General features: G+C 35.9%; 1 protein-coding gene across 1 annotated transcript in view; it reads right to left on the bottom strand.

Moving 5' to 3' along the window:
- Positions 1–1,120: 1,120 nt before the first annotated feature.
- MDFIC (MyoD family inhibitor domain containing) overlaps positions 1,121–11,154 on the bottom strand; it is an 86,031-nt gene continuing 75,997 nt past the window's right edge. Inside the window, exon 4 of the mRNA XM_081038330.1 lies at positions 1,121–3,726. Within this exon, the coding sequence (XP_080894456.1) occupies positions 3,479–3,726 (248 nt within the window). The 3' untranslated portion in view covers positions 1,121–3,478. The remainder of the gene's footprint in view (positions 3,727–11,154) is intronic.

Below are 11,154 nucleotides of genomic sequence, written 5' to 3'. Positions count from 1 at the left end.
GGAAATAAAGGGGTAAAAGGACTCCCTTGATAATATCTGATGTGTGATTTAAAAAATATACAGAGTAAGTGTGGAATAAACCCTATCAATATATTAACCACCTTTTCAAACAAAAATGATATGTTTTACTACATTAGTGTAAAAGGAAGAGAAAAATGGATATTGTAGTGTTTGATGAAATTTTATCTTGCCTGTCAGATTAGATGTAATAAACCTACAGGCCTACAAATCACAGCTAATTGGAAAGGGCATAAAGGTCTTGAATAATTTGAAAAATAATCATATTAATAAATAAACTTATTCATTAGGTGGTTGGGTAAACGTAAGCATTTAACCTGGAATTCAAGAAGGCAAGCCAGAGACTCTGGACTTGACTCTTCCGAGTATTTATACGAGACAGTGACTTTGACGTTTATCACATTAGAATCTAGGGCACTGATAGAGTTTGTGTGGATAAAGAATGGAACATTATTACATAAGGTTGCCTTGGTTACTCCTTGAATTGTTCAGAGAAACACTGAATATTTCAGGTGAGGAAAATGGTATAGCTGATATACTGTAAGAACACAAAAATGAAATTATTATATTTCTAAATAGAAAGTCTTCTAAATAAAGTGATTTTGGAGAGCTTAAATACTAACTGTAAAAAAACTCCCTACTACTTAAAAATTGGGCCCACCAAAAACCCTAGATGAGAATACTTCTGATGATTTACGTTTAAGTGAAATTCATTAAATCTAACACCTAATTTCATAAATCTTTCATGTTTAATCTAAGCAAAATAAAAAAGTACCTTCATTTTTATAAATTGGGAGAAAATTCCAAAGCAAATAAATGAAAACAAGTTACTAAAAAGGGTATAAATTAGCATTTTAACCTATTATGAATCTTCTGAAGAACACTATGTTTTGAAATCATGTCAATTGTGATTTGCAGTATAAACTGATCTGAATGTTTCATAGTTCATTTTGGGTGTGTCCTATGATTTACATAAGGAGAGTAGGAAGTCTTCAGAAAGGGAAGTAGTAAGATAAAGAAAAGCTTCAGGTTTTCAAATTACAGCTGAATTTGTTCAAATATCATTCAAATAATTTATCAATTAGAAAATGTTACAGCAGAGTAGAGAAGTCATTTTTTTTATTTCAAAATAATGTATTCAGGATAATACAGGTCCAGTTTAAAAATATTTAAGGTTCAGTTTCCACATTTAAAAAGAGACCAACTCTATAACTGTAAACTATAGCACTTAGTCATGATGGCAATATAATTCAACAAAACATTTTACATACAGAAATTCTAAAATATATTGAAACTATTTTCACAATTGCATATATATATATTTTCTAAACATACACAGTACTTTACGGAATGACTGTGGAGTAGACAATAGAGGAAAAGAACTATGAATATAAATATGAACAAAAAATTCTGCTATTAATGTTCTCTGTTACAGAGAAACACTTCAAAAGTGCTAATGTTTTTATCTCAAATAGTAGCAGAATATATTTAAATATTAGACAAACCACTTAGTTGAAAAATTCTTCAGGATAAAAAATGAAATATTTCAATAATTCCAGGTCATTAAAAGGCTTTATATGTCAATACATTGATGACACTCTTACATCCTAATATATACGCCTAAGCTAACTCTGGGTATATGTAAATATTCAGATCGGATTTCTATGAAATAGTACAGAGATGTTCTTATATTTGATGTAATAAATGAAACACGCTCTTTAGACAAGGAAGAGAAAGACAGCTGTTTACTAGAATTCTATTTAAACCAGATAATTTAAAGGGGTGTGTGTGTGTGTAAATAGCACTAAATGGGGGATTCAAGAGTTTGTTTGTTTTTTTCTTTTTGAAGCCCTTTAAGTAATGATATAAGTAGAAACTAGGCTTCATCTCAAAAGAAAACCATAGGTGGCATTTCCATGCTTTAGGTTTAAAAGTCTAGGTTGGCTAAAGGATTCTTAAAAATATGCATTTGTTTTTACTATTAATTTGTTATTTAACCAGGAGAATTAAAAATAACAATCAATCCAATTTAACATAAAACTGTAATATTGAAATTGGTCACATTAGTAGACTCCCACTGCATTGGAAGGAATGGTCTGCACTGAAGATTAACTGTGTTTTTAAAATGTAACATCGGTTAAGAAATAAACCAAAATAAATTAACACATGCCCCACTCCTCTGAAGAAAGACTTACAGCTATCAAATTATAAAAAAAAAAAAAGAAGGAAAACAAAGGAAGGAAGGAAGGAAGAAAGGAAGGAAGGAAGGAAGGAAGGAAGGAAGGAAGGAAGGAAGGAAGGAAGGAAAAGAAAGAAAAGTAAGAAAGAAAAAGAAAGAAAGAAGGAAAGAAAGAAAGAAATCTGAATAAATCAAAATCAGAATACTGGGATTTCGATATTAAAAATCTCTTAATTTAAATGCAATTTGTCAAAAGTATTCCACATTTTTATAAAACATAGTTCTTTTAAAATGGATTATGTTTTGTTTTTTCAAAAATTTAATCATTACTTTTAAATCATTTAACAAAATGCATATTTTTAGTTAAATTTTATTTTTAAAACTATAGTCCTGCAACTAAAGAAAATACTTACTTAAGACATTTTTCTTAACTGCTTAAGTGCACACACAGTTCAAGGCTGTTCACCTAAAACTTCATCCTAAATTTAAACAATTCATTTAAGCAGCAGGTGTTATCACTCGTCCTAAGGGGCTTCCTCAAATACCACATTCTCCTTGAAGACTGCTAAATATTCCAGCAGATATTAGCTGTTCTTTTCTGTGTATCCCCATACCTCTTGAGTTTCTCTCTCATAATCCTCACTTCAGTGTACCGTGTGGAATGTTCATTCTTTACATGAACTAAACTCTGCTAAACTGTACTCCTCTGGGTGGGAACTGTATGGCATCCATCTCTGCATGCCAGCAGATTCTATCCAGGTTACACTCAATATCTGTTAACAAGTGAAAAAAGTGGAGAACAGAGCATGGAAATCAACACTGGGGGCCCAACTATTGTTTGGGTGTGTTTCCCAAAGTTTATTTTAAAATAAAAAATGTTTGTTGTCAACCATTAATAGATACACATAAAAAATAAATTGTTTGCTTTTAACACCCACGGAGAAATAATACATTTGGAGCAAGGGACTCCTGAGAATGATTTAAAAAATAGAAATATGTATAAAAAGGAGGAGACATTAAGTTTTTCTTTTTCTTTTTGTTTTGATTTGGTCAAAATGTCCCTCAGTCACTATAACCTATTAAGTTTAAAAGTAGTAAAATTTCACATGTCAAACCATGGAGATTTGGTTAGAGCAAAAAGGCTTTCAGAGATTACTTAAAATGAGTTAACAGTGCAAATACTGGGTTGCTTCATGAGAATCTTACCATGTGCTTTTCTTCCTCCTTAAAAGAAACATTTTAAAACACTCTCCAGTTTTAACACTAACAAAATATAAATATTTATGAAGGAAAACAAATCCCACAGCATTCCATACAGATTTCCAAACAGTCTGATGATTCACAACAGGCATCCATAATGCCACAATCCATGTCACAAGGGCAGTTACAGTCGTCCCCCATTTCATCTCCACAGCAACAGCAGCAGGCCTCAGAGGCACAGAGGCCACACGACGCTTGTCCCAGGACAATATTGCAGAGGGTCAGGAATTCACAGAACAAGCAGGCCAGGATGCAGTGCACACAGCAGTCTTCATTTTCAATCAGGAGGAGACCACAGAGTGAGAAAAAGAAGGAACACAAAATATAGAAATCATCAATAGACTGAACAATGTGTTGATCAAAATAAGTACTCCAGAGCCCAAGGACAGACAGTCCTAGAAGGCTTCTGTGGATTGGAAGCTCAAAAAGAAACTTAAGTTAAAATAGTCAATAATATCGTGATAAGGTGGTACGGTGTCAGATGGTTGCTGGAGTTATCCTGATGATCACGTCTGTAGGAATATAAATGTTGACTAACTATGGTGTATACCTGAAACTAATATAATATTGTATGTTAGCTAAATTTTAATAAAGAATCTTTTTAAAAATTTTAAATGAGCAATCTTTAGAAGTAGATACTCCATATGAAAAGACTGTAGCTGTACATACGACGTCTGACAATTAAGTTCATGAACTCACCCTAGAAAAAGTGCTCCATACCTCATTGCTGAATATCACTACAATCACCTTCGAAGTCCTCCCCTTAGGAAGCTATGCACTGACGCCAGTGCCTAGTCCACCCTTCAAAGCAATTTTGGAACTCTTTTTCTGGAATGGCCATCAGAGCTGTCGTTGTATTACCGTTGATGTCCTGAATGTCATCCAAATGTCTTTCTTTCAATATTTCCTTTATCTTTGGGTAAAAAAAGATGTCACTGGGGTACACATCAGGTGAGTACAGAGGGTGTTCCAATACAGTTATTTGTTTACTGGCTAAAAACACAGACAGTGCTCATAGACAGTGCCCTGTGAGCTGGTGCATTGTCGTGATGCAGGAGCCATGAATTGTTGGTGAAAAGTTCAGGTCATCTAACATTTTCACATTTCAGCCTTTTCAGCACTTCCAAATAGTCAACTTGATTAACTGTTTGTCCAGTTGGTACAAATTCATCATGAATAATGATATCAAAAAAGGTTAGCAACATTGTTGCAACAAGTTCGCGAACTTAATTGTCCGACCTTGTCTGTGCATGTGCACATGAAGGCTAGATTATCACTTTCTCACACTGTGCCATGGCCCTTGGTCCTAGGGTCCAATTCTCTATCCTCCTTATGCATCTTCCCTACTTCCTAAAGCTCTCTATAATATAGGATAAAACGATTCCATGACATTAAAGTCCTTCAGAAATTTCCTTTAAATGCTCCACTGATCTGCTCCAAAATTGGAAGGAAAACTATGTAAATGACATATTCAAAATATTATTGAGTAATTGGATCAATAGTTAAATTGGAATTCATTAAACTGAGATCAGCATGTTTTACTTTTCAATAAAATTGACTCAAATTAATGGTCTCAATTTTTGGGGGTTTCACAAGAATTGAAGAAAAATTGAGACTCTAGTTGGGTCCTACCATTGTTTCTGGAATCCAACTTCGTCTGCCTATTTCTAGCTAAGGATTTGTACCTTAGCAAAAGTGAATGATGACACAGTTACATTGTTTTCCCATTTCCTGTGTGGTGAAGTACTTTACGATTCCATTATTCGCCAAGACATCTCTAATAATGCTTCTCTAAACAATGTTTAGTAAACTTCATGAACTGATATCAAAGGGTGAGAAATCCAACAGATTACAATCTATCAGTTTAGTTCACCATATTCTAAACTTCTTTCCTTTAGAATTTTGGGACGAGAAGAGCAGTTGGAAGAAATTTCTATTTCTGGAGGGCGTTAACACATGTCACAAAATCATTTGAGGCCAATGTTATTAATACATTTGTCCAATTTCAGAAATATTTGAGAATTTTTACCAGAATTGTTTTTGGGTTTGTGTGTTATTGTTAGTTGGTTTTGTTTTGTTTTGTTTTTAATACAATGCAAGCTTTAATGAAGGGATTCTGCTTTCAACAACAGCAACAATACAGAACAATCCCCACCTCCACCCCACTGTAACACACCCTTTGTGTTTCTCTGTATTTGGCTTTAAAACTGAGTGCCTTTGATGGGTTTTGAATAACTTATGTGACTATCCATAATAAACTCCCCAACTCGTTGACTATACCCATTTTTCTACACTCTCTAACTTCAAGTCTCTAACTTTGTAAAAGGGGGAAATGCAGAAACACAAAGTCATACTCTACATGCCAGATGGCAAAAAGGGGAGAGGGAAAGAATGTTTACACATTCACTGTGTAAAGGAAGATTCCAGAGTTGTTTGTATAATTAAAGGCTAAAAGAACACACTAATCTTTCCTTCCACTCTTCTCAGTGCCAAGCCTACTCTCACATACAATGACCTATGGAACAACTGGAAAAAAAGTTTGTAGAGCTATGGAGTCTGCAGGTTTCTCTCCATCTTCCCCTAATGTTTTTAGTAGTATCCAATCATATTAGTAGAACACTAAAAGCAGCTACATGAATCCAAGTCTGTAGCCTTGGAAAGTTCTAGGTTTCTAGAGAGTGTCTATGGTTTCCCTCTTTCTACATTCTTTCTATAACCTTTTATCCTAATTATCTGTTACATGTCTCTGTATAGTTGAGCCCCTTCAGGATTATATTACCATGATTTGTAAAATATTTGAAATGTTTTAAAGGGCTAGCTTTATTATTATTATTATTATTATTATTATTATTATTATTATTATTATCATTAAGAAAACAATGTTTAACTAGCAGCAAGCCAGTTCTATTCAATATACTTTCAAACAAATACCCATGTTAACTAATTCTAACATTTTTAACCTTAACTTTCTGTTCCTTTGTGGAATGTTTGTATTTCAAGACTGAACAGGGAAATTTCCAAAAACTCATTTGATACTGAAGAACCTTTCACTGAGTAATCTTAAAACCCGAAGAATAGTTTTTGAGTATTAGAGTCTTTATGTATTAATCATAAAATACACCATACACAGAATTATATATGATGGATCAATCAATTTCACAGGGGAAAGAATAGTCGTCCCACCCAGCCTTCAAAATAGAGGGTTAGGATGTCTTCAAAGCCTCCATTGGTCCCTTCCTATGTACAGCTTCGTGTCCTTAGATATAATCACTGTCTTGAATATTGAATGAAGCTTTCCCTTGCTTTTCACTGCAGTTTTTACAACAGTGAATGTGTAAACATCAGTTATAATCAGAAAGAAAACCATACCATAGGAATTCCTGAGTATCGTTTGCTCAACATTATGATTTTCATATTTACCCTTGTTGATTCATGCAGCTATAGTTCACCTATTTTCCAGGCATATAGGATTCCATTGATTTACTATACCATAAGTTATTTATTCACACTACTATTTATGAATATTTTGGTCATTTCCAGTGTTTTTGCTATTCCAAACATGACTGTTTGGAACAGTTTTGTGCAAGTCTCCTAGAGCACACGTGCTAAATAACAAGCAGTAAAATGGTTGGGTCACAGGATGTGTATTTGTTTAATTTTATTAGGTAACACCAAATTTGTTTCCAAATGATTGCTCCAGAATTTACTCCCAGCAACCAAATATGAGAATGCTCATTACTCCACATTCTCACCAATCTTTGAAATTGTCATACTTTCATACATGCCAATTAATTGAGTGGGAAATGGCATCTCATGGTGGTTTTCCTTTGCATTTACTTATTTACTAATAAGTTTGGACATCTTTTCATGTTTGTTGACTGTTCATGTTTCCGGTTCTTTGAAATGGCTGGTCAGGGTGTTTATATTTTCCCCTCACTTTTCTATGGAGTTGGAAAGAAGCAAATCTTATTGATTTGTAGAAGTTCTTCATGTATTCAAGATATCACTCCTTTGGCTGAGGAAGTGAAATGGCCGATGGACAAGTTTGACAAATTATTCAGTGAAAAGAAGAGGTGGGTGGCATTAAGAAGACATGGTAGCACAATGAAATAAAAAGTTTTACTGTCTGATTCCAAACAAGGGAGTCTGGCCATGTCTATATGCAGAAAAAGAGAAGAAACCAGTAAGTAATCAGGATGGGGAGACTGAACGTGACTGGTGTGACGTCAACAGCCTTCAGGACGAAGAGGGATGGGATCAGCATTCCAAACTAAACTTCTCACTGCCACTCACAGGACATATTCATCTGGGAATTAAAATCTCTTCCACATCTTAGACAATATTGACAGTTGTCATATAGAAATTAGAAGACCTACAGTGTGAGGGATATAAATGATGAATGTCTAAGTATTACCTTGTAACTAATAAATTAAAAAAACTAATAAATTTAAAAAAAAAGAAAAAGTTGAAAAATGAAAAATGAAAAAAAAGAAAAGAAATTAGAAGCCCTAAACCAAGAATACAGTCTCTCCAAACTCCTACTGTTAGCCAACAAGATCTACAAATTAATTTAAGTCTGTTAAATTATCTTTGTATTTTTTAATAAACAAAGAAAATTTTTAAAAAGTCCTTAACTCTAAGTAGATCAAATACTCTTTTGCTAGCCTATTTTCTACAACATAACGTGATTTCTATAATGAATAGGTATGAGTGATTTCCTGTAGAACGCGGAGCCCAGTGTTAATGAAGGGAAAGTATTTACTTGTTGTTGTCAGAGTTAAGAAATACGTTATCTCAGGAGAGGAGACATTTTCATCACTCTTTCATTAAACAACAACAACAACAGCAAAATTCCTATGTATTAAACTCTGTTTTAAGCTGTTCATAAACATCAGTTCATTTAATTCTAATAATATTCCTAAGAAGCAGTGCTGGTATTATCCCCAGTTTACCAATACAGAGAAAGTTACAGAAAATATATAAAATTTACCCAAGTCCTAGAGGCAGTAAGTGGCAGGGCCCACACTCTAATTCAGCACGCTGTGTGTGTTGCCACTACAGGGCTGGGTCATCTTTCTGGGGGAACGTCAGTTATAACCCTAAAAGCCCAGATTTGTCTTGCTGATGTGTCTGTTTTTAGCCTTGAGTCAAGTCCGTTTTCCTTTCTAAAGATGATTCTGAATTTCACTTTTAATGAAAAGTTGATAGTAAATGTTAACCTTCAACAAGTAAGAGCAAAGTTTATGAGTTGGAAAACTGATAAACTGCCAGTCACATTGTTGAAATAGACATAAGAGAGAGAGACGGTGTCTCCATCAAAAGAAATCTGTGAATTTGAAATATAAAAATAAAAGTCCCTAGTTTATAAACAAGAGCAGAGATTACATAGAAACTCTAGTGATGAGACATATGGCAGTGACCGATGTCTCCAAAGAACAAGCGAAGTAAACATTAAAACTTACAAAAAAACAGACGTCCTCTTTAAACATAGGGTGTTGGTAATTTACTAGAAAAACACTTTGGGCTACTCTGAAAAACCAGATCTATTAACAGGCCCCTAAAGAAGCCACAGACCAAAATGCATTTTAGAGATTTAAGTGATACTGAACAAGGTGCATTTACAGAGACACCTACCGGAAACTTTCATTTCCTGTACTTTGTAAGCAGACAACTACCTAGATATAACAAAAAAGAAACAAACAAAAAATGAATCCTTAATAGTGTCAAATCAATTTAGTAATCTGATTTTTATTCCTCTCCAGAAACATTTTTCCTTTCAGTTGTGTTCCAGAAAACGTAGTTTGGTTGCGACTTGGGGGTAATGAAAAGGTTAAAACAAACGAAGAAGAAATAGCTTTTACAGTTTCTACCACTACCACCCGCAACCCCCCCCCCCCCCCAGGGAAATCAAGAATCATAAAAAGTATTAAGATGCTGGTTTTATTTGCATCAAAGAGAGGATTATAAGAATTACAAACTAAGAAGACTTAAATAGAGAAACAAACTTTAAAAAAGATGATGAGTCCTCTGCATCCATGTAGCTCCCTGTCAGAAATAATTCCATTCTTGACGTTTTTAGTTTTTATGCTTTTATTCAGTCATATTTGCAGTTTTTGCCAAAAGAGTTTAACCTTTGAGAAGCTAGCTCGATGCTGGGCAGGGTTCCCGTTGCAAACCAGGCCCCATTCCGTGTGCTCCTGAGAGGAGAGCCAGCACAAACCTGGCAGCTACTGCACATGAGGGAAAGCAGAGGAGCGTCCGAGCAGTGAAGCAGCTCAAGGGCAGCATGAAAGCAAACCTTTAGCGATTTTGATTTAAAACACAAAGTGAGGAATTACTGCAGACAAAATCCCAACCACAATCTGTGCGTCCCATAGGAAAGGTCATCAGTGTTAAACCCACGTGTCTGGCATGTCTGGAAACTGTCCAGCTTCCCAATCCCATAAAGGTAACAACAGAAACCCACCTCAGCGGCATCTCAGGTGCCTAATGAAAATACCTGTGACTGATCCACAGGGCTCTGTTGTATTTAAAATGAGACTGGAGATTTGTTTCTATAAGAACATGGTAGTTTAATAATAAAATTATCCCCGACTGATTTCCCCAGTCACACGTAGCCAAAAATACTAGGAAAATAGAGAAAAGCAGTTAGTTACAGTGAGAGGAAACTTGAGTAAGAACCACCAGGAAACTATTTGCATCGTAAACTGGGCTCTGTTCTACACAACTCTCTTCTATTTCCTTAGTTTCCTTCTTTTAAGATGTGGTACGACAGGTGCTCTGAATTTCTTGGAACAAAGACACCAAGCAGCAGAGTACAGGGGGCACAGAGCAGCGAGTTCTGAGAATTTTTCGAGTAAATGCAGATTTGTATGTGTTTCATCTTGACTAATCTCTAGCAGCATTTCCTATGACTTAGAATGCTTGAAAATACTTTCTTAATCAGGCTCATATCACGTAAACTACATACTGAGAAGCAGATTCATTATCCTTTTTAACAGGCCAACAGTGCACCCCAAAGCGATGCAGATTAGAACGCGAACAATCAGTTATGTGTGATCAGTAATTTCGGAAATTGCACTGAGCTCACACCTGGTTGTAAAGCTACGGAGAACCCACAGGTGTCCCCTTGTTCTCAGCTGCTCAGGCTCCCATCTGCCTGGTGGGGGTGCAAGGGGACGCCTTGGGCAGAGGAGGCCCCATTGGGTGGAGGCGGTCCCCTTCCCAGATAATGCTTTGCTGAGACTGTCCTTCCTGAATTCAAACCAAAAGCAGGCTAGCAGTGGGTTTTGGTAATTCCAAATCACAGCCAGGGTGGCTTAGTATCTGGCCTCTGTGGAAAGCCAGCTGTGAGGGACAAGACACAGCTGTCTCCAGGGAGTTCTGCGTTTCACAGTGCTGGTGGAGGCAGGAAATGTTTTCTAGCAGATTCGGGAGCTCAGCTCCAAGTGGCCCCATATCTCCAAACCAGAGGGCGCCGGGCAGCTGGCCTGCCGCCCCATGGTGACCTGCGCCCGCAGAAACTGGACGCGCACCTTCTGCACAGAACCCTGGAGCACCCTGCTCTTCTCCCTTCCAGGCCCTGCGTCTTGGCCAGAGCACAGCCAATGTTTTCCTACTGAAGAAGAAAGTGAGTTAGCTCAGGGGATAAAAGAAAGACAACTACATTTTCCACTGCAACACAAAGGCAACCACAT

The sequence above is a fragment of the Rhinolophus hipposideros genome (assembly GCF_964194185.1).
Source record: "Rhinolophus hipposideros genome assembly, chromosome: 25".
Lineage (NCBI taxonomy): Eukaryota > Metazoa > Chordata > Mammalia > Chiroptera > Rhinolophidae > Rhinolophus > Rhinolophus hipposideros.
The sequence above is the reverse complement of the archived record's forward strand: the minus strand, read 5'-3'. Positions and strand labels throughout refer to the sequence as shown.